At 48.2% G+C, this 22,513-nt stretch overlaps 1 protein-coding gene across 1 annotated transcript in view; it reads right to left on the bottom strand.

Moving 5' to 3' along the window:
• Nucleotides 1-22,513, bottom strand: part of ENG (endoglin) — an 85,881-nt gene that overhangs the window by 13,717 nt on the left and 49,651 nt on the right. Inside the window, exons 5-13 of the mRNA XM_048512248.1 lie at nt 21,600-21,765; nt 18,551-18,692; nt 16,132-16,306; nt 14,342-14,493; nt 12,888-13,028; nt 11,621-11,656; nt 8,987-9,097; nt 4,802-5,053; nt 3,012-3,075 (exon numbers count right to left, since the gene is read on the bottom strand). Of these exons, the coding sequence (XP_048368205.1) occupies nt 3,012-3,075; nt 4,802-5,053; nt 8,987-9,097; nt 11,621-11,656; nt 12,888-13,028; nt 14,342-14,493; nt 16,132-16,306; nt 18,551-18,692; nt 21,600-21,765 (1,239 nt within the window). The remainder of the gene's footprint in view (nt 1-3,011; nt 3,076-4,801; nt 5,054-8,986; nt 9,098-11,620; nt 11,657-12,887; nt 13,029-14,341; nt 14,494-16,131; nt 16,307-18,550; nt 18,693-21,599; nt 21,766-22,513) is intronic.

Genomic DNA, 22,513 nt, shown 5'->3' with positions numbered 1-22,513 from the left:
CCCACCTCTGATTGCAAGCCCCTTTGATTCTCCTACAGGACTCCTAAAGGGGGGATATAAATCCAAACTACTCCTCCTCCTCCTCCTCCTCCACCTCCTCCTCCTCCTCCTCCTCCTCCTCCTCCTCCATACAAAGGTCTTCTCCATCACCTACTGCTTGAAACTGAAGATACTCTGGACTGGACTTGTGACCTTCTGCACGCGCTGTTGATCTTCCACCCCTGAGCCACAGACCCTTTATTCTGGGTATCCATATTTTCATAAAAACTCTGCCCGCCCTTGCCCTATTCTTCCTTCCTCTCCCATAGCAGGTCTCTGTCCTGGGAGGTAATGCGTAAATGCTGCCAGACAGTTCGTGGGTTGTGGAGAGAGACGGCTGGCCCAGCTCTGGGAGACAATCCCTTATCTCTCCTACATCCTGGTATCCAGCTCCTTCTTCCTCTCTCTACATCACTCGCCTGTCTTTATCAGAGGCCTGAAATGTGACAGGCTTTGGAGATAGAATTGTACCGAGGGAGCCTGCGATGTTTCCAACAGCCAAGAGTCAACACAGCTGGCACTTGTATGTCAAGGACAGGAAGGAGGAGAGGATGTACTTTGTCTGGTCCCATCTTGTGTCAAAAAAGTGCCGTCGATATCATGCCAAGGCTGTTTACACTGGCTCTGGCTTCATTTCCTTTGACCACACGTCTCGGTCCCCTGCGCCGCCCCCTCAGTCTCACTCTCTGTTCCTACATCACAGGCTCAGGCTAAGGGGAGGTCATGGCACACCGCTTCCTGAAGGTCAGACCTACCCCTCAGCTCCCCGGGCCATTGCTGTGGAGATACAACCACCACATTGCCGCGACTGTGGCGTAAGGCCATCCTTCAAGGGCTGGCGGGCAGAAAGAAAGGAAGCACGACCTAAGAGAGGAGATGGGGACTGGAAGGAAGTGCTGGGAATATGATAAGATAGGCTGACAGCTTCTTGGAGGGAAGAATGGAGTCCAAGGGCAGGCTCCTGCCATTCAACTGACCCAACCGACATGCCTGAAAAGGAAAGAACCCAGACGGCCCTCTTGTCTACACAGGGAACATTTCGCAACAGGGTTCGGTTCAGAAGGGCCTGGACTTGGCTTTTAATCTACCATGTTTTTGATTTTCTAAAATCCCTGGCACTGTGGAAGGAAGACCTTTGAGCAAAGAGAGAGACTTCCACTTCCGTGGGGACAAAGATTTGTATGGGGGTAGGAGGCGATCTGAGGTGTCTATGGCTCTGAGTACACGCAGGGAACATGGTGTTGTAGCGTTTAGACTGGGGAGATCCGGTTTCAGCTACCCACCCCATCTTGGCATTCACTGGGCAACCTGGGGACAGTCACTCTTTCCAGCCTTAACCTATCCTATAGGATTGTTTGTGAGGCCAAAATGCAAGGAACGAGAGCCATGCGCGCCAACCCCAAGGAAAGGAGGGGTAAAAACATAATGGCTGGTGCTGGCATGCGCGGTGGAACCAAAAACCAACATGCTTCCTTTTTGCAGAGCGCCGAGCAAGGAGGTGCATCGGGGCAAAAAATCTTGCCCCAATGCTAGGCTGACCAGACGTCCCACTTTTGGCGGGACAGTCCCGCCTTAAAGCAATTTGTCCCACGTCCTGCGGGTTTTTTCAAGTGTCCCAATTTGTGGAAGGCTGCCGCACTGCCTTCTGGGATGGGAAACGGGAGCACCCCAGAAGGCCGTGTGCTCCTGCGGCCGCAGGAGCACGGCCTTCTGGGGCACTCCTGTTTCAGGGCGGGAAACGGGAGCGCCCCAGAAGGCAGTGCGCTCCTGCGGCTGCGCGGGCATGTGTGCGTGCAGCCGCCTACCTGCTCTGAGAGAGGAGGCACATCGGGGCAAGAAATCTTGTCCTGACGAGCTTCCTCTTTGCGGTGCACCAAGAGAGAAGGCACGTTGGCCCCAAAATCTTGTCTCAACGCACTTCCTCTTCGCGGCGTGCCGATAGAGGAGGCACGTTGGGGCAAACAATCTTGTCCTGATGCAGCTCTTCTTGCCCCACGAGAGCATTTCTGACATGACTTTTCATGCCAGAGAGGAGCAAGGGCAGGGAATGCTGGCAGTGATTAATCCGCCAATGAAAATAGGACAGCTTAGCAACAAAGCCCCAGCTTCCGGTAGGATTCTGGCTATAATGTTATCCCATCTTCCCCCCTTCTATCTCACCTTCAAAACCAGTGCTTTATAATGGAGTGGGTTCACATATTTGGAAGGCAAGCCACAAGATGTATGAACACATGAAGCTGCTTTATACAGCCTTATACTTTTGGCCTATCAAGATTACTTTTGTCTACACAGACTGGGGTAGCTCTTCAGGGGTTCAGGTGACAGTCCTTCCCATAACAGATACGCATGCAGAGGTGGGATCCAGCAGGTTCTCACAGGTTCCCGAGAGTAGGTTACTAATTATTTGTGTGTGCTGAGAGGGGGTTACTAATTGGTGATTTTGCCACGTGATTTTTGCCTTAGTTACGCCCCTCCTCTCAGCAGTAGCGCACATAACTTGAAGCAGTCTAGCAGGAGGTGCACCGGTGTGCATGGCAGCCTGCGCCTGCATGCATTCGTTTCCCGCCCAAGGACCGGCGCAGTGGCTGCGTCCTTGCCACAGCCCTGCCCAGGAGTGCCCCACCCCCGGAATGCCCGCCCCTGCCCCCGTCGTGCCCCGCCCATTTGGCGCTACGCCAAACTTTGAATCCCACCACCATGGGAACCTGTTACTAAAAATTTGGGATCCCACCACTTTACGCATGTGTCTCTTTTACGGACTTCAGGTAGCTCGGTGGATTTTATGTGTGAACTGAAGAGTCCTTGGAAGGACCGAGGAGTTTAACAGAGCCAGAGATACCTTCCATGTTTTTTTTAAAAAACCAGACATGTTACAAGCACAAGTGAGCAGTTGAAGCTTAACAGCCTTTTTCTAAGTTGGTATAAAGGAAGTCCTTTGTATTTTACATAGATGAAAGGAACTGCAAACTCACTGTGTGGTAGAGAGTTGGGGTTCTTCAGCTTCAGCTCCAGACAGCTTTCAAAGGAGCTAGGATCCTTTGAATAAAAAAGTGAAAAATGAGATGAACACCTTGGGGTTTTAAATTTTGTTATTGTTAATGTCCTTGGTATTTGTCATGAACAGAATTATAGGCAAATAGACTTATCCGGTTGCTCTAACTAACCAAAATATTGACTCCCAAACAACAATGAAGATTTAAAACTCTTATACATGCTATACGCTCAGTTGACTACAAAATATTCCCCGGCCAGAGGATTCTCAACAGAGCTGGATGTAAATATAGTGGGGGAAAGTCTGCCTCTTCCTGCCCTCCAGGATCCTCAGGTAAAAGCATCTGGCAGAAGGTGATGCAAAAGACCTCCACATGAGATCCTGAAGAGTCGTGGCCAATGTGATCTTGGTGGCCCAATTGTCAGATTCAGTACAAAGGCAGCTTTGTGTATGTTGAAGTTGACTGGGGAGTGGCTAGATCGGTTGATGTGAAACGTACATGGGGTGCTAAACTCTCCCTCCCTCCCTCCCTCCCTCCCTCCCTCCCTCCCTCCCTCCCTTCCTTCCTTCCTTCCTTCCTTCCTTCCTTCCTTCCTTCCTTCCTTCCTTCCTTCCTTCCTTCCTTCCTTCCTTCCTTCCTTCCTTCCTTCCTTCCTTCCTTCCTTCCTTCCTTCCTTCCTTCCTTCCTTCTGGAGCAGCAGTGGCATAGTGGTTAAGAGCAGGTGCATTCTAATCTGGAGGAGCCGGGTTTGATTCCCCGCTCTGCCACTTGAGCTGTGGAGGCTTATCTGGGGAATTCAGATTAGCCTGTGCACTCCAACACATGCCAGCTGAGTGACCTTGAGCTAGTCACAGCTTCTCAGAGCTCTCTCAGCCCCACCCACCTCACAGGGTGCTTGTTGTGAGGGGGGAAGGGCAAGGAGATTGTAAGCCCCTTTGAGTCTCCTACAGGAGAGAAAGGGGGGATATAAATCCAAACCCTTCTTCTTCTTCTTCCTTCCTTCCTTCCTTCCTTCCTTCCTTCCTTCCTTCCTTCCTTCCTTCCTTCCTTCCTTCCTTCCTTCCTTCCTTCCTTCCTTCCTTCCTTCCTTCCTTCCTTCCTTCCTTCCTTCCTTCCTTCCTCTCTCCCTCTCTGACCTGGAGTGATTTACATCATTTCCTTTATACAATATTCAGTCGCGGTATACCAAATCCAATTAATAATAATAATAATAATAATAATAATAATAATAATTGTTATTATCGTTTAGCTGATGAGAAAAACTGTTGGGGAGGGATATTGTGAGGAGGTAAGTTGGGTGGTGGTGGTGGTGGTGGTGGAGAGATTTAGCACCCTTTCCCCGTGCACGCACTTTGCTGCTAAAATGGGGATGGGGAATTTCTCCTTTCTATGGGACGTGTGTAGTTTCATGCTTAATCAGAATTGCTGCCATCATGTCTAGTGTTACTATCTGGTAGGCCAAGAAAGGTGCAGGAAGAACCCTCCGTGAGGCATAATGTGCAGCTGTTAATATGTACAGCACACAAGTGAATCACAGCTTGTGTGAAAGGGCTCTCACAGGGTGTTTGTTGTGAGGGGGGAAGGAAAAGGAGTTTGTAAGCCCCTTTGGGTCTCCTACAGGACCAGTCTGTCTTCCATCACAGCAGGACAGGAGGAGTTCCCAGGAGATCTCCAGTCCAGGCACTTATCAGACCCTAACCTGCTTAGCATCACACGAGGTAGCTGGCCCACACACCTTCTAACCAGGCCAAGCAACTGTGCAAACTCACATGGTGGTTCAGAGACACCTGGCAGACGAGGGTGGCGGACGAACTGGACCACCCTCCATCCTCAGCCTCGTAGACGAATCGGAAGCGATGGATCCTGGTGCCAGGAGGGTTGTAGGGAGCGACCACGATCTCCACAGAGGAACTGGCAGAGGCGCCGTTGCGGATCAGGGGCAAAGATGTTTTGCCGGTGGTTTTTAGGGAACATTCTTGGAGCTGCACAGATGACTCTTCGTCGGCTGTTCTGAGTGACACCTGTCCAGGAGGGAAACAGAGGAAAAGAGAGTTCACTGTCAGAGGCTGGCTTACTTGCCCCAACGTAGGAGGAAGCGACATGCAATATGATGGACCACTTGCACCTGGAGAACTGAGCTCTGAGTCTTTAAGACGCCTCTGGACTGCATTTGTCTGTTGGAGGGAAGGTGGTGGCGCATAATTCTTGGCCAAGGGTCCTCAACCGCAGAACTCAGTCGGAGGTAAGGTGGTTGAATGCCACATAGACAGAGGTGGGATCCAGCAGGTTCTCACCAGTTCCCGAGAGTGGGTTACTAATTATCTGTGTGTGCCGAGAGGGGGAAGTTACCAGCTTAAATTGGGTCTCTGCTTTTCTGTTAGAAATTCCATTGGGTCCAAAAATCATAAAGTCCTGTTGTTTCCTATGTGGCTGGTTAGCGAAGGTAGAAAACGGGATCATTCTCCCTGTTGGGCTGTTTTAAAAACATGTTTTAGAAATATGTTAAAGTTCCCTGTTTAAGGAAAGTATCCTTTTGATTTCTAGAAACAAAATTAAGTATTTGAAAGTATGACGTATTTGACAGGCAATCAATTAGAGGAGAAGTCGTTGTTTCTGTTGGCAGTAGACGATAGGACTTGCTATAATGAGTTTAAATTATGGACAGAAAGATACCAGCTGGAAATTAGGAACTTTTTTTTTACAGTTTTTTACAGTAACAGAGAAATTATTATTTATTTATTTATTTTATTTATAATGAGATTTATAAGCCGCCTCACCCCCGAAGGGCTCGGGGGGTGCCCCGCCCCTGGAATGCCTGGCCACGCCCCCGTCATGCCCCACCCAGCCCCATTGGCGCTACGCCACTGTTTGAATCCCACCACCATGGGAACCTGTTACTAAAATTTTTGGATTCCACCACTGGACATAGATATTCTTCTCTTCTCTGGTTCTGTTCCGGGCACCCTGCCAACCCCTCACTCTTACGGAGTAGGGGGTGGCTCTGTTGTAGAGAACCTCCTTGGGATGCAGAAGGTCCCAGATTCAATCTCCAGCTAAAAGGGCCAGGCAGTAGATGTGATGTTAAAAACCCTGGAGAACTGCTGCCAGTCAGAGCAGGCAATACTGACTTTCATGGACCAGTGCTCTGGTAGCAGCATAAGTCAACTTCGTATGTGTTTGTTTGTGATTTCAGTTCCAGACGGGACATTCAGATAACAACGCTGGGAAATCAGGAGATACTGACAGATGCGCAAAGACTCTCAAATTGGCTGCCTTCCTTTACCTGATCATGTCTGGTGTTTGGAATATGCTGCCACAGGAGGTGGTGATGGCCACTCACCTGGATAGCTTTAAAAGGGGCTTGGACAGATTGATGGAGGAGAAGTCGATCTATGGCTACCAATCTTGATCCTCTTTGATCTGAGATTGCAAATGCCTTAGCAGACCAGGTGCTCGGGAGCAACAGCCGCAGAAGGCCATTGCTTTCACATCCTGCACGTGAGCTCCCAAAGGCACCTGGTGGGCCACTGCAAGTAGCAGAGAGCTGGACTAGATGGACTCTGGACTGATCCAGCTGGCTTGTTCTTATGTTCTTATGTCTCTGTGCCCCCAGATTACTATCTTTCAGCCCAGCCCAGTCTGCCTTCTTCTTGCTTGTCATTGTAGGTTAGTGGCGTAGCGCCAATGGGACAGGTGTGTGTGTGCGCATGTGCGGGATGCACCAGATGCACACCCCTGTGGGGGCGTGGTGAGGGTGTTCCGGGGGTGTTCTGGGGCAGGGGCTTGGCAAGGGTGCATGTGTGTTCCCCCTCACTCCACCCCTGTTGTAAGTATTTGCCCACCCTCAGGCCCAAATGTTGACATTTGGGAGGTGGGCAAAGAAAGGATAGTGAAAAGGATAGTTTTTAATTTCTGGGTGTTATGATTAAAGAGGACTTGACCTGGGACGTTCAGACTGCCGCGGTGGTTAAGAAGGCTCAGCAAAGACTGTACTATCTGAGACTTTTAAGGAAACAACAACTGAATGGAAAACTCCTGGTGTCCTTTTACCGCTGTGTTATAGAGAGTGTCTTAACCTGCTGCATCTGTGTATGGTTCTCCGGTTGCACAGTGGCAGATAGGAAGGCGCTCCAAAGGGTGATCACTACTGCACAGAGGATTATCGGCTGCCCTCTCCCCTCCTTGGAAGAACTCTATAATTCCCGAAGCCTAAAGAAAGCCCAAAATATTCTGAGAGACCCGTCTCATCCAGCACACTCTCTTTTTGAACTGTTACCATCTGGCAGACGATACAGGTCTATCAAAACTAGGACAAAGAGGCTTAGAGACAGCTTCTACTCTAGAGCTGTGGCGATGCTGAACTCCGTGGCTTTGTGTTGATGTGTTTGGGGCTGTGTAGGGATGGGTGGAGGAAGGGGAAAGTGAGGATGGGGTATGAGTCTGGAATTGTGTGCATCAAGGAATGCTGCTGTAAATTTCGTTGTGCGTGCACAATGACAATAAAAATGCTTATGCTTATGCTTAAAACCTCCTAGTCTGAAATATAACCTCTCATGAATCCTAGAAAATATTTGGCAAATTAAAAACACAGAACAGAAATATAAATTTTGCTCTCCACATTCATGAGACCCAGCATGGAACAGTGATTAAGAGCAATGGATTCTGATCTGGAGAACCAGGCATGATTCCCCATTCCACATGAATGGCGGACTCTTATCTGGCAAACTGGATTTATTTCCCCACACTTGAAGCCTGCTGGGTGACCTTGGGCTACTAGTCACAGTTTTCTCAGAAATCTCTCAGCCCCACCAACCTCACAAAGTGCCTGTTGTGGGGAGAGGAAGGGGGAGGAGGTCGTAAGTTGCTTTGGATCTTCTTAAGGCGGGATATCAATCCAAACTTTTCTTCTTCACCAACTCAGCACTATTTAAAACATTGGATGAATCATACCTGAAATAGTCTCACTCCATCTGATTTGCAAGAAAGGTGTTTAATATTGCTGTAGGTTTACTATCAGATTACTCTATTACAGCGATGGTGAACCTTTTTGAGACCGAGTGCCCAAATTGCAACCCAAAACCCACCTATTTATCGCAAAGTGCCCACACGGCAATTTAACCTGAATGCTGAGGTTTTAGTTTTGGAAAAACGGTTGGCTCCGAGGTGCATGTTACTCAGGAGTAAGCTTGGTGAAGCAACCATGCAACACTTCGAATGGGTGAATCACGACCATAACCTCATTGCCAGCAACCGAGCTTACTCCCAGGTAAAGGATTGTGCCCAGGCTAGCCTAGATGTGTGTTGGGGGGGGGTGATTCCCCCCCACCACGATGAACTCTGGGCTCGTGGGCCCACAGAGAAAGCTCTGAGTGCCACCTCTGGCACCCGTGCCATAGGTTCGCCACCACTGCTCTATTACTATATCTTGGTCGCACTGGTCTTAGGGAACAACTGAGAGGAGTCAGATGCTCTCTCAAAAGAAAATGTTAATGGTCCTTCATAACAGTGGACATTTCCTAGGTAAGAACTAATCGTTTAGAGGTCTCACACAGTCTGTGAACAGATGAAGCTGACATATTGACTGGGCCATGCAGTTTAGCACTGTCTACTGCACTCTGGGTTCTCTGGCACGGAAGGGTCTTCTGGTACCTGAGATCCTGCAGATGCCAGAAACTGAATCTAGAACCTTGCGGGTGCTAAATGTAGCGTTCCGGTAAGTCATGGCCCCAGAGAGTGCCTACTGAGCCCTTCGGGGGTAGGGTGGTCTATCAAATCGAATAAATAACAACAACAACAACAATAATAATAATATATGCATGGAAACAGGAGGATCAGGGTGATATTTCCAATGAAGGCACAGATGAGAAAAGTTGTAGAGAGAAAATTCTCTCTACAAGCTTTCTTGCCTGAGCCTTCATCTCTATCTGTCTTCCCACGCGAGAGATGGGCAATACCTGGACATAGGCCACTTTGTTGACTTCCAGAGTCGTGGACGGCAATTCGAATTCTGGGGTCGGATAAAGCTGGACAGACAGCTTCTCTGGGAGGTCACATTCAAAAGGCACCTGTGGCAGGAGGTAAAAGAGAAGTGTTAAATTAGGCAAGCTCATCCAGACCGTTTGTGTCCGTTCTGGGGCCTGCTTTAAAGATGTGGCTTTGGGGAGGTTATTAGATTTACTTTTTTGCGAAGGACCCCAGGATGCCTCTAGGCATCGTGTAGCAGAGCAGTAAGTAGGGAAAGGGCGAGGGGAAACTGCGCCTGGGGCATGCCTGCGTCCTTTGTCCCTGCCATGCCCTGCCCTGGAATGCCCTGGAATACCCCCGCCATGCCACACCCCGGCCATGCCCCTGTACAGACGCTCACCAAGGGCATTGTGCCCCACCCCACCCAGTTGGCGCTACGCCACTGCAGTCAAAGCTCTGCTCACGAGCTAAGTTTGATCCTGACGGAAGTTGGTTTTGCGGAAGTGGCTCAAGGTTGACTCAGCCTTCTATCTTTCCAAGGTCAGTAAAACCTTTTCTCTCTTTCTCACAATACTAGAACCAGGGGGCATTCATTGAAAATGCTGGGGGGAAGAATTAAGACTAATAAAAGGAAACACTTCTTCACGCAACGTGTGATTGGTGTTTGGAATCTGCTGCCACAGGAGGTGGGGATGGCCACTAACCTGGATAGCTTTAAAAAGGGCTTGGACAGATTTATGGAGGAGAAGTCGATCTATGGCTACCAATCTTGATCCTCCTTGATCTCAGATTGCAAATGCCTTAACAGACCAGGTGCTCGGGAGCAACAGCCGCAGAAGGCCCTTGCTTTCACATCCTGCATGTGAGCTCCCAAAGGCATCTGGTGGGCCACTGCGAGTAGCAGAATGCTGGACTAGATGGACTCTGGTCTGATCCAGCAGGCTAGTTCTTATGTTCTTAAAACAAGTACCCGGCTTGCCCGAGATAGTGTAGATGACTGGGGAAGGCAGCAGCGAACAACACCATAAACCAAATCTGTCTGGTAAACATCACGATGTGGCATCACCCCATGGGTCAGTAGTGATCCGCTGCTTGCGGATCTTTTTACCTTTTACTTTTACCTTTGCAAAATTTCATTAGAATTTTATTTTGTGCAGGTCTCCATGGCTATCTGCTGCTAAACAGCCAGATCCGGAGATAGGGGGCTGTTTCCTCTTTGATCCTTTCTCCTATGTAACAGGTGGTTCAGACCTTGGCCCCATAATTTGGTTTTCGTGAATGGAAAACCTGTAGTAGTTGTTTCTCTGAAAATTAGTCTTTTGCACTGTCGCCTGATCAGAATCTCTCTCGATCAATCATGCAGCATTAATTCACTGGTTAAATCTGTGGAACTTGGTATCAGCTCTGAAAAAGCCAGCACTCTTAACAAAAATATTCTCATACATGTCATAGGCCTTTTCCTCGTGCACAGCTTACCACAGATTTCCCCAGTGGTCAAACCTTGTGTCTTGGAAACATTTTCTGTGCAATAATTCCCGCAAACCTCTGTCCACTCCCCCGCCCCTGTTGTTCCCCCCTTGGGCCTTTCCCCACTTACCTTAAGCCCCGCGCTACTCTCCTCAAGTAGCGCGGTGTCCCCCGGCACTCCCCACGACAGGGGCGGCGACAGCGCAGCTGCCCCGACGCTGCCGCTGTCGCGCCCCCTCAGCGCGCGGCATCCCTGGCGCTCTTGTAAACGGTGCCTTTTGATGACCCTGCGCAGAGTCCGGGGTCGTGGGGACGCCCGGGCACGCGCCAGGGATGCCGCGCGCTGAGAGCAGTGCGCGGCATAGGGGGGATCGTGGGGAGTGGGGAAACGCCCCTTGTCTCTTCAACTGCATTTATTCCACACGCTACTGCTAAAAATGAACTCTTCCTAATTGTGGTGGGGTGTCATAGAAGAACAACCCTCTTCCTTTTTTGTTTGCACAGGTGTTGCAGTGTTACTGCACTGTTACACTGAAGTAGCCATTCAAATGACCTCTCAGCCTCCATGTCTACCATTGAGGACTACGCACACATAATGGAAGCCCCCCCCCCCCCGAAAAAAACCTTGGTGGAGCAGGCACCGTTACTTGAAGAAATAGAGGAAAATATCCCTGCCCCACACTTTCAGTACCATTAGTCCCTTGTCAATTTCTTTCTGCAAAAGCAACTTCCCTTGTCAATTTCACTTGCTTCTAACTGTGGGCACAGCCTTAGCCTTACATCCAGTGGTGGGATTCAGCAGGTTCGCACCACTTTGGCAGAACCGGTTATTAAAATGGTGCTTGTAAACAACCAGTTGTTAAATTATTTGAATCCCACCACCGGAACCGGTTGTTCAATTATTTGAATCCCGCCAGCCTATTATAATAGGTGCTTGTGGGTTTCCTAGAAACACCCAACTGGCCACTGTGTGAACAGACTGCTGGACTTGATAGGCCTTAGCCTGACCCAGCATGGCTTTCATTATGTTCTTATGTACATGCCATCGCTTTATTTAAATTAAAATGAGCAATCTAAATTAAACATTTAAATTAAAATGAGCAAAAACAGTTTGTAGTGGAGAATCTCTCTCTCTCTCTCTCTCTCCTTATGCTTACCGTGACTTGCTGCAGAGAAGCCAGCGTCATGATGAGCTGGAGAGACAAACAGAAGAAGGAGCAGAGGTGAGCCACGGGACAGACATGTCTGTTGTACAGAGCGACGGCTCATGGGATGGCTTCTCGGGAGGCTACGAGCTACCCTCTCTGATCATCACTGAATAACAAGCGGTATCTGTGCTCTTACCAGCAAGTGCCTGAAGGGGGCGACAGAGGGATTGGGACTGCTGCAACACAATTCCACGGTGGCTGAGTGGAGGGAAACATCATGGGCCCTCGAGTGAATCACCTGTGCCAGGCGTACAGCTGCTTCAGCTATCACTTCTACAGTTGCCCAATAAGGAGCAATGAGGACGACTGCCTAATTTCCATTTCTGTACACAAAGGTTGCCATTTCTGCTGGAGGCAACTGGAGATCTCCCAGAATTAAAACTGACCTCCAGACTACAGAGATCAGTCCCCCTGGGGAAAATGGCTGCTCTGGAGGGTGGACTCTATTGCACTGAACCCTGCTGAGGCCCCTCCGCAAACCCCACGGTCCCCAGGTTCCACCCCCCCAAATATCCACAAATTTCCCAACCCAAAGTTGGTAACCCCATTGTGTGGGGGAGCTGCCAAGATGGGTGAATTACCAGCAATGGTGTTACATTATCAAGAAGCAATAGCCACGGCCAGAGGCGTACCGGAGGAAAATGGTGCCTGGAGACATCTGTTCTCTGGGTGCCCCCCTGCTACGCTTGGGGCGGGGCCCACCCCAGCCACACACCCTCCCAGCTGCCAGCTCCGAGTCGACAGCCGGGAGGGGATGGGGCTCGGGGGGAGCCAGCAGCCAGGAGGGGGGCGAGGTTTGGGGGGGTCCTCTGGCTTCCTTGACCCCGTCTATGTCGATGATGACATGGGTGGGGTCGAGGGCGCCAGAAGAGACAAGGCAGCAGGACTTCCTGCTGCCTTGCCGTCTTCCTGGTCACGTGACGTGAGGGCTGATTTTGCACCCCCCATGTGACCAGATCAGTGCTGCCCAGGGACAGAGGGTACCCCCTGTCCCTAGGCAAATACGCCACTGACCACGACTGCCTGAATCAGGAGTGGAAAAACCGATGAGGTGCAGATGATCTTCTTAACGGAGGACCAGAGAACATCTTGCCCAAGGAGCCCCAAAACCTGGAGCTAACCTGGATGGCAAGATACAGCTGGAGCTCAAGACCTACGCAAAAGAGGACAAGTCATGCCGAGGCCTGTTTTGAAGCAAACCAGCTGCGGTGCTGACCTCATTCTTGACCAGAATTCCCTTCTCCACCTGGGTGAAGCAATCTTCCAGGAAGCTTCTCACAACAAAATGTGTCTTGTTATCTTGCGCCATGCAGTGGGGGTCCCGGAGCGTCATGCTAGTGATGGGGTCCTTTAAAACCTAAAGGAAAAAACCAACATCGTATGAACATCTTATCTGGGCTGACATCTCGCTCCATCAATATCACAACCATCTCTTTCTCTAGATCTGTTTACATATGATCACTAGTGGAATGATCACTAATGGATCACATATGACAGAGATGGCGAACCTTTTTGAGACCGAGTGCCCAAATTGCAACCCAAAACCCACTTATTTGTCCCAAAGTGCCAACACAGCAATTTAACCTGAATATTGAGGTTTTCATTTAGAAAAAATGGTTGGCTCCGAGGCGTGCGTTACTCAGGAGTAAGCTTGATGGTAGTCGATGGCTTTGCTTTGAAGCAACCATGCAACTCTTCCGACAGGTGAATCACAACCCTAGGAGGGTTTACTCAGAAGCAAGCTCCATTGCCAGCAACCGAGCTTACTCCCAGGTAAAGGATCGCGCTTTAGTTTCACAGCGCTTAACAGGGTTACCTACACTACTTCCCCAAAACTAGGTCTTAGGTTTAATGCTAATAATTGAGCCCAGCGACCCAGGCCAGCCTAGATGTGTGTGTCGGGGGGCACTCTGCGCGTGTCCACAGAGAAGGCTCTGAGTGCCACCTCTGGCACCCGTGCCATAGGTTCGCCATCACTGACATATGATCACCAATGGAATGACAAGTCATACCAGACTTCATTTCTCCTTTTATATTAGGGCCTAGATAAAGGGGGTGGCCTGCTGCAAAACATCACCCTTCATCTTGGCCATAAAGTCGAGCAAGACCTGGGTCCAAAAATCATAAAATCCTGTTGTTTCCTATGTGGCTGGTTAGCGAAGGTAGAAAACAGGATAATTCTCCCTGTTGGGCTGTTTTAAAAACATGTTTTAGTAATATGGTAAAGTTCCTGGTTTAAGGAAAGTCTCCTTCTTTTGATTTCTAGAAACAAAATTAAGTATTTGAACGTATTAAGTATTTGACAGGCAGTCAATTAGAGGCGAAGTAGTTGTTTCTGTTGGTAGTAGACGATAGGACTTGCTATCATGAGTTTAAATTATGGACAGAAAGATACCAGCTGGAAATTAGGAACTTTTTTTTTACAGTAAGAGGTTTTTACAGTAACAGAGAAATTATTAATGCCCCACCCCCGAAATGCCCGGCCATGCCCCCGTTGTGCCCCACCCAGCCCCATTGGCGCTATGCCACTGTTTGAATCCCACCACCGTGGGAACCTGTTACTAAAATTTTTGGATCCCACCACTGGGCATAGGGGCAGGCCAAAGATTTTATAAAGGAAGGTAGATTGGATCCATTCAATATCCCTATTCCAGGAATGGGGCTGCTTACGTGCAAATATTGCTTGGCCAAAGCAACTTCGATGGTGTTCTCCAAGCATCTCCAAGGCTTCACGATGTTCAGCAGTCCTTCGATCTCTCTGGTAGTGCTGTGAGGAAGACTACTTGCCTGTGGTGTCGTGGCCACCTCTGTCGGATGTTCGGCTAAATTGAGAATCACAAGGAATGTTGAGATGAGGACACATCCCTGACAAAGCCATGAAAGGTTTGCTACTGAAGACTTTTAGGAGAATGAAGTATGGAACGAACCAAATTGACTAAATGCTATACTAGTCCTGTTTGTTCTCAGCTGCTGCCACAGCTTTCAACTCGCTGCTGAAGTGGTCCCTGCTCACCAAAGATTAATGGCTGAATTATACATGCATGAACCTCAAGATAATTTTAAATGAAAGATGAGATACTTGGAAGCATAGGCAAAGCTACAAAGGGGAGGAGGTGTGTGCTGTGCACCGGGCGCATGCCTGCCCCCCCCGAAAAACTGCCCCTCCCCCCGTGACCCCCCAACCCCCCCTCACGGCCTGCCACCGCTCCTCATGCCCCCCCCTTACCCAAGTTTTTAGTTTCAGGCTGAAAAGCGGCCTGTTCCATTCAGGCTGAAATGGGCCCTTGTGGGAACTACACGACCCTGAGAGCCCCAAGGTCTCCTGGGTAGTCCCACCCGGACTTTTTTCAGCCTGAACTGAACAGGCTGCTTTTCAGCCTGAAACTAAGCTTGAAACTAAAAATGAAGGTAAGTGGGGGGCCCGGGGGGCAGGGCAGGAGCAGGGCCCATGGGGGTGGTAGAAAACGCAGAGTCCTCACTGGGCGCAGTTTGACCCAGTTACGCCTCTGGTTGGAAGTAAATGGTAGTGGGTTGTGTTTTTTTATGTTTTTATGTTTTGTTTGTTTTATGTGTGAGAAAATAGAAACACATTTTAAAAACTCAAAGTGGAGGTGGGGGGAGAGAAGGGTGCAGAATAAACAATTCAGTGGACGTGTCTGCCTGGTGCTCTTTAAAAATGTTTAAACCAGTTAAAGGTCTGTCGAGTGTGTGGGGCGGGAAGGGACTCCTCACTCAAATCACAGCATAGTCTACCCTGCAGCATGAAAAGACATACCTGCTCCTGGAAGAACATATGTCTATACAGAGTCCATTTTGATCAGGGGTATGACAGCTAGAGCTGTTTTAATTTTCACTGCCATTTTCTACCAATAGTTTCACAGTTTACTATGTATGCATGCATCATGTTGTAACTCTGATTAGTTTTTGTTTAACCACAGAGACAAATGGGAACACCAAAAAGGAACATTGTTGAATAAGCCCTTTCGAGATGGGCGTGATATAAATAAAAATATAAACAAATACAAACCAGTAAGTAAGTAAGTAAGTAAGTAAGTAAGTAAGTAAGTAAGTAAGTAAGTAAGTAAGTAAGTAAGTAAGTAAGTAAGTAAGTAAGTAAGTAAGTAAATAAATAAATAAATAAATAAATAAAGGCTGGACTGCTATGTAGGGCTGTTGTAAAAGCTACTGAGATAGTGTGCATGAAATGATTTAGACATTTTAAAGCCCTTTTTTGAGTATGAGCACTCCACCCACCCACCTGGGAATCCTCGATTTTGGTCCTTCAGTTCCTTTTCGCACCTGGCCCTAAACTGGCACCTGGCCACCAGCTCCTAATCTCTGAAGCAAGCCAGAAACTGACCTCTCCACTGGCATCTGAACCAGGTCCGTAGGGTTGCCGATCTGCAGGTTTCGGCAACCTGAAATTTCCCAACCCAGACCTGACAACCCTTGAGACTCACCACATCGGACTACTTCTAGGGTGATGCGGTTGGCGGAGGGTATCTCTGTATAGGAAGCAATGAAGTCAAAGCCTCTGTCGTGGGCCACTCTGAGGAGGCCTTCTTGGCTATCTGGAAGGGTCGTGCCATCAATCTCCCCAGTGTTCATTTGCTTCAAGCAGTACTTGCCAGACACCTGCCAGACAGAAGAAGCAGAAGTGTTTTAAAGTGGTGGAATTGGCCCTCTATAGGTTCTCCTCAAAGTGGCCTTCAGGCTTTTCCCAGCTTTCCACAGCTTTGGGAAAGACAGAAGTTACGCCATCCCTAGTAACTGATCGTATATGTCGCATGTTGACTAGATGTAAGCCATCCTGAGCTCGGCCTTTGGCGGGGGTAGGGCAGGATCAGTGGTGGGATCCAAAAATTTTAGTAACAGGTTCCCATGGTGGGGGGATTCAAAGCGTGGTGTAGCGCCAATGGGGCTGGGCGGGGCACGACGGGGGCATGGCCGGGCATTCTGGGGGCGGGGCATTCCTGGGCGGGACTGTGGCAAGGACGCAGCCACTGCGCCGGTCCTTGGGCGGGAAACGAATGCATGCAGGCGCAGGCTGCCACGCATGCCGGTGCCCCTCCTGCTAGACTGCTTCAAGTTCTGCGCGCTACTGCTGAGGAGGAGGAGAGGCGTAACTAAGGCAAAAATCACGTGGCAAAATCACCAATTAGTAACCCCCTCTCGGCACACGCAAATAATTAGTAACCTACTCTCGGGAACCTGTGAGAACCTGCTGGATCCCACCTCTGGGCAGGATATAATTCCAATTAAAGTAAAGATTTACTAGTAGCCATGGATAGCTCTATCCCCCTTGAGCATGCCCACTTCCCTCTTAAAGCCTTCCAAGATGGCAGCCATCATCCCATCCTGGGTCAGGGAGTTCCACAGTTTAACAATGCATTGTGTGAAGAAATACTTTTTGTCTGTCTGGACTCTCTCACCCTTGAGCTTCAGCAGATAACTCCACGTGCTAGTCATATGAGAGAGGAAGAAGATCTCCTCCCCCCCACTATCTTCACACCACGCCAGGGGCGTAATGCCCATTGGGCAAGGTGGGCAGCTGCCCAGGGCATCACCTTGTGGGGGGCATCAAAATGCAGGGTTCGTTTTTGGGGATTTTTAGTGGTTTTCCATTTTTGGCCTGCAGGGGGTGCAATTTTTAGGCTAGTGGCACCAGATTTTCAGCGTATCATCAGGAGACTGTCCTTATGCTACCCCCCAAGTTTGGTGAGGTTTGGTTCAAGGAGTCCAAAGTTATGGACTCCCAAAGGGGGTGCCCCCATCCCCCATTGTTTCCAATGGGAACTAATAGGAGATGGGGGCTACAGTTTTGAGGGTCCATAACTTTGGACCCCCTGAACCAAACTGCACCAAACTTGGGGGGTATCATTAGGGCAGTCTCCTGATGAGTCCCTGAAAGTTTTGAGACTGTGCCTTCAGAAATGTGCCCCCCCAGCCTGCAACCCCCATTTATTTATTTATTTATACTTTGGGCTTCTAGACCGCCCCATCCCCGAGGGGCTCTGGGCGGTGTACAGCAGATAATAAATACAATTTTAAAACATCATAAATAGGCTAAAACTTATAAAAGCAGCGAAAACTAGCTAAACATTAGCATTTAAATGTAAAATAAATATAGGCATAGGTGTAGGTGGCGCCCGGTGCCTAATATTAAATTCTTCCACCCCCAGGGAGAACGGTAGGTCTAGATAGATGTTATAGGCCCAGATGTAGAGGCCGGCGGAAGGGCCAGCGGAAGGGGGCCAGCGGAAGGGGGCCAGCGGAAGGGGGCCAGAGTCCATCTAGTCCATTGACAGCAATACAGAAAACTCAATGCAGAACAAAGATTCTTGGGCAAATTTCTAGGATGTTCCTGCAGGGGGCGCATTTTTGGATGTATCGGCACCAAAATTTCAGGGTATCATCTGGAGATGATGGCGCCCCCCAAGTTTGGTGCAGTTTGGTTCAGGGGGTCCAAAGTTATGGACCCTCAAAGGGTAGCCCCCATCTCCTTAGCAAAGAATGGGGGATGGGGCACCCCCCTTTGAGGGTCCATGACTTTGGACCCCCTAAACCAAAATGCACCAAACTTGGGGGGTACCATAAGGACAGTTTCCAGATGATACCCTAAAATTTTGGTGCAATTGTGTTATATCTGCACTGAGACTGTGAGCGACTGCATAAAAACCATGTCTGGGGGCATTTGCCATCTCAAATATAAGCCAGTGCAGTAAATCAGTCTGGGTCCCAGTAAGGAAACCCCAGTTCAGGCCAAGTTGCAAAGGGGGTGACACTCCCCAGCCTTTTCTTTGCCTGCTTCCCTGCCCCGCACTATAAACATGCATTTTCAGCAAGAAGAGATTACTGGTGGTTCTGAGCACGTCTTACCAAGAATTGCACAGAATGGGGTGTCGAGCCAATGTTCCATTGCAGGCTCTGCCGGCTTTTAAGCACCAGCACCACGTTGAGGTCCTTCAAGGGATCTCCTTTGTCACAAGTCACATTCATGTTCAACTCCACGGCTTGCATGCTGAAAAATAAGAACATAAGAACATAAGAACTAGCCTGCTGGATCAGACCAGAGTCCATCTAGTCCAGCATTCTGCTACTCGCAGTGGCCCACCAGGTGCCTTTGGGAGCTCACATGCAGGATGTGAAAGCAATGGCCTTCTGCTGCTGCTGCTCCTGAGCACCTGGTCTGCTAAGGCATTTGCAATCTGAGATCAAGGAGGATCAAGATTGGTAGCCATAGATCGACTTCTCCTCCATAAATCTGTCCAAGCCCTTTTTAAAGCTATCCAGGTTAGTGGCCATCACCACCTCCTGTGGCAGCATATTCCAAACACCCATCACACGTTGCGTGAAGAAGTGTTTCCTTTTATTAGTCCTAATTCTTCCCCCCAGCATTTTCAATGAATGCCCCCTGGTTCTAGTATTGTGAGAAAGAGAGAAACATTTCTCTCTGTCAATATTTTCTACCCCATGCATAATTTTATAGACTTCAATCATATCCCCCCTCAGACGTCTCCTCTCCAAACTAAAGAGTCCCAAACGCTGCAGCCTCTCCTCATAAGGAAGGTGCTCCAATCCTTCAATCATCCTTGTTGCCCTTCTCTGCACTTTTTCTATCTCTTCGATATCCTTTTTGAGATGTGGCGACCAGAACTGAACACAGTACTCCAAGTGCGGTCGCACTACGGCTTTATATAAGGGCATGACAATCCTTGCAGTTTTATTATCAACTCCTTTCCTAATGATCCCCAGCATAGAGTTTGCCTTTTTCACAGCTGCCAGGCATTGAGTTGACATTCCCATGGAACTATCAACTAAGACGCCCAAATCCCTTTCCTGGTCTGTGACTGGAATAAAACCCAGGATGAACGGCACGAGTCTGATTACAACGGCCATTCCTTTTAATTCTTCCATTCAGCCTTTATTTGGCATAAACAATATAAAATCACATCAAAGTCACATCAAAATGCAAACTTGCAACATATAGCAAATGAAGTTGATTCATACATACTGTTGCTTATGGGATATTTCCAGCAGAAAGTTCGCAGCCATTTTACAGATTGTAGCATCAGAATTATTTAATATAAACAATAGTCTGCTTAGTTCGTCCAGCTTGCTAGGTATCATAGAAAGCAACCTAGAGTATTTAATTATAATACTTGCCGATTTGGGGCAACAGAACAATTGGTGAGTTAATGTTTCTAATGGATTTGCATCACAAGAGCACACCCATTTGCACATTTCTAGATTGTTGTATCTACCTTGCAGTATGGCAGAAGGGAAAACATTGAAGCGAGTGAGTGAAAAAACTCTTCTCTGATCTGGATTGGTCAGATGATACAGATAGGAGGCCATTCTGTTATGTTGTAAGGGGATTGATAGATGTAAAGGTGAACAAGTTTTCCTCGCTGCCAGGGGTTAACTAGTTCCATTCTCTCTCCAACAATTTTTGTTTTAATAATTTATACGATTCTGAACAAGTTAAAGATAGAAGGGAGTCAAGAGGTATACCAATTGATTCGATCTTCCTCTCTATCGGTGAGAACCATGAGTTACTCTGGGTATCTGATAGTATTAAATGAACCAGAGAGTGCTTATTGTATGTATAATGCAAGTGTAGCCAAAATTTAAAGGCCCTCGACTCAAGCCCTAATTCCTTTTAATAGCCCATGTGATGTCCACGCAGGTTCCACTTGAGGGCGCGGTCTCCTGGACATGCATAAACTAAGAGCATCAGCCGCATGATCCAAATTATTTAAACTGTATTATCATCAGCATTGTGCAAAAGAGGTTCACATACAGTGCAATCCAGATGTGGGGATGGCACACTGTCCCCAGAGGGTCTCCAGGTGGCATAGAAAAGAGGGAAATTTAGAAACCCTCTGGCTGCCTGAATCGTCCCATAGCCAAAATAGGCTTACACCACGCTTTTGTGTGACATAAGTCTGCAACCCACGGAAGGTGGCGTTCCTAGGCTGGAAGCCCGGTGGAAGCCCGGTGGAAGCCCGGTGGATTAAAGTCGGCTGTATCTCCAACCCACCATCCTTGCTCCCTGGTAGCTGCCACTTCTGAGTTTGGCTACCGTGGAGCTGAGTGGTACCTGCACACCAGCATTTTTGCTCTCTCTACGCCAGGGGGTGGGAGGGTGGGAAACGTGCCCCGTGGGCTTTCACTGTTCCCACTGGCCGTTTTAACTTCCTCATCTGGATTGGGCGGTTAGTTTTATCTGCTCTATTTTCTTTAAGTAGTCTTTGCCAATGCAATTTAAATGTACATAACTGCTAAACCAGCTTCCTTTAAAAGCAGGCTGTACGGACTATTTCCTGGACGCAGAACAGGAAATTATTAATAGACATTCGTTATTTATTGTTTCCTTCAGGAACGTCCTCTCATTTTTGAGGAGATACAGGTCTATAAAGAATACTATTCCATTTGAGGGGGGGGGGACCTCAATGTCTTGATTGGAATAACAAGTAGGATTTAAAATGGGATTCATCATCAGCAACGTTGGAGGGGAAGGTTTGTTAAAAATACGGAAGAAGGATTTGTGTTATTCTGTTCCTGGCTAATACTGGAATTAGGTCTGGATTAAAGTAACTTCTTTGCTGATATCATTTTGCCGTTCAGTTGGACAGAGCATTAGAAATAATGGAAAAGTTGGGATTCAGATGGCAGACTCTGGATTTGCTGGCCTGATGAAATTTCATATCCTCACTATTTCACAACTGGCAAAAGGGACGCTATCTGTAATCTTATACCACTGGTCACAACCTGAGCTGATGGCTCTTCTTCACAAGCAATAAGATGTGTTAATTTAATCAGCAACATAGTGGTTAATAGAAGGCAACTGTAGGAGAACTTGGCTTGATGCCCTGTGTGATTAAGTGTGCTTAAACTTATTGAATGTGGATAACCCCCAAATTACCCAGACTCCTGATGGTCCTGCTGGAGCCACACGATATGCGCTTCTTTCCCCGGGTGCTTGCTGGGGTGAGGACAGCTTTTGATCTCTGAGGAGATGACATCCATCTCAAGGTATTGCCCAGCATCGAAATTTGTCTCTGGGATGCAGTCCTCAGAAGTGCCGATCTCTGAAGAACACAGGAAAAAAAAGCAATCATTTCAGGAGGTTCAAGCATGAGGGTTCCATGAGGGTTCTTGATCAGGGTTCCATGAGGGTTCTTGATCAGGACAACCTGTGAAAGGCAAGATTTGATGAACTATGTTCAGGAAAAGAAGAGCAAATGGAAACTTCCCACTTGCCAAGTCTCAGAGAAAGCAATGGGCTCATCTCAGATGTAGCAGAGGAAAGGAAAAATCAGTAGAAGAAGAAGAATCAGAAGAAGAATCCCTAAGAAGAATCAGTAGTAGAAAAAGAATCAGTAGAAGAAGAATCAGCAGAAGAATTAGTAGAAGAATCAGAAGTAGAAGAATCAGTAGTAGCAGAAGAATCCCTAGAAGAAGAATCAGTAGAAGAAGAATCAGCAGAAGAATTAGTAGAAGAATCAGAAGTAGAAGAATCAGTAGTAGCAGAAGAATCCCTAGAAGAAGAATCAGTAGAAGAAGAATCAGCAGAAGAATTAGTAGAAGAATCAGAAGTAGAAGAATCAGTAGTAGCAGAAGAATCCCAAAAAGAAGAATTAGCAGTAGGAGAATCAGTATAAGACTCAATAGAAGAATCAGCAGTAGAAGAAGAATCAGTAGAAGGAGCATCAAAGAATCGAAGAAGAGGAAGAGGAGGAGGGGAAGGAAGAGAAGGAGATGGAGTTTAGATTTATACTCTGCCTTTCTCTCCTGTAAGGAGTCTCAAAGTGGCTTACAAACTCCTTTACCTTCCTC

Source organism: Sphaerodactylus townsendi, linkage group LG12 (genome assembly GCF_021028975.2).
Source record: "Sphaerodactylus townsendi isolate TG3544 linkage group LG12, MPM_Stown_v2.3, whole genome shotgun sequence".
Lineage (NCBI taxonomy): Eukaryota > Metazoa > Chordata > Lepidosauria > Squamata > Sphaerodactylidae > Sphaerodactylus > Sphaerodactylus townsendi.
Note: the sequence above shows the minus strand (reverse complement) of the source record. Positions and strands in the feature narration are given on the sequence as shown.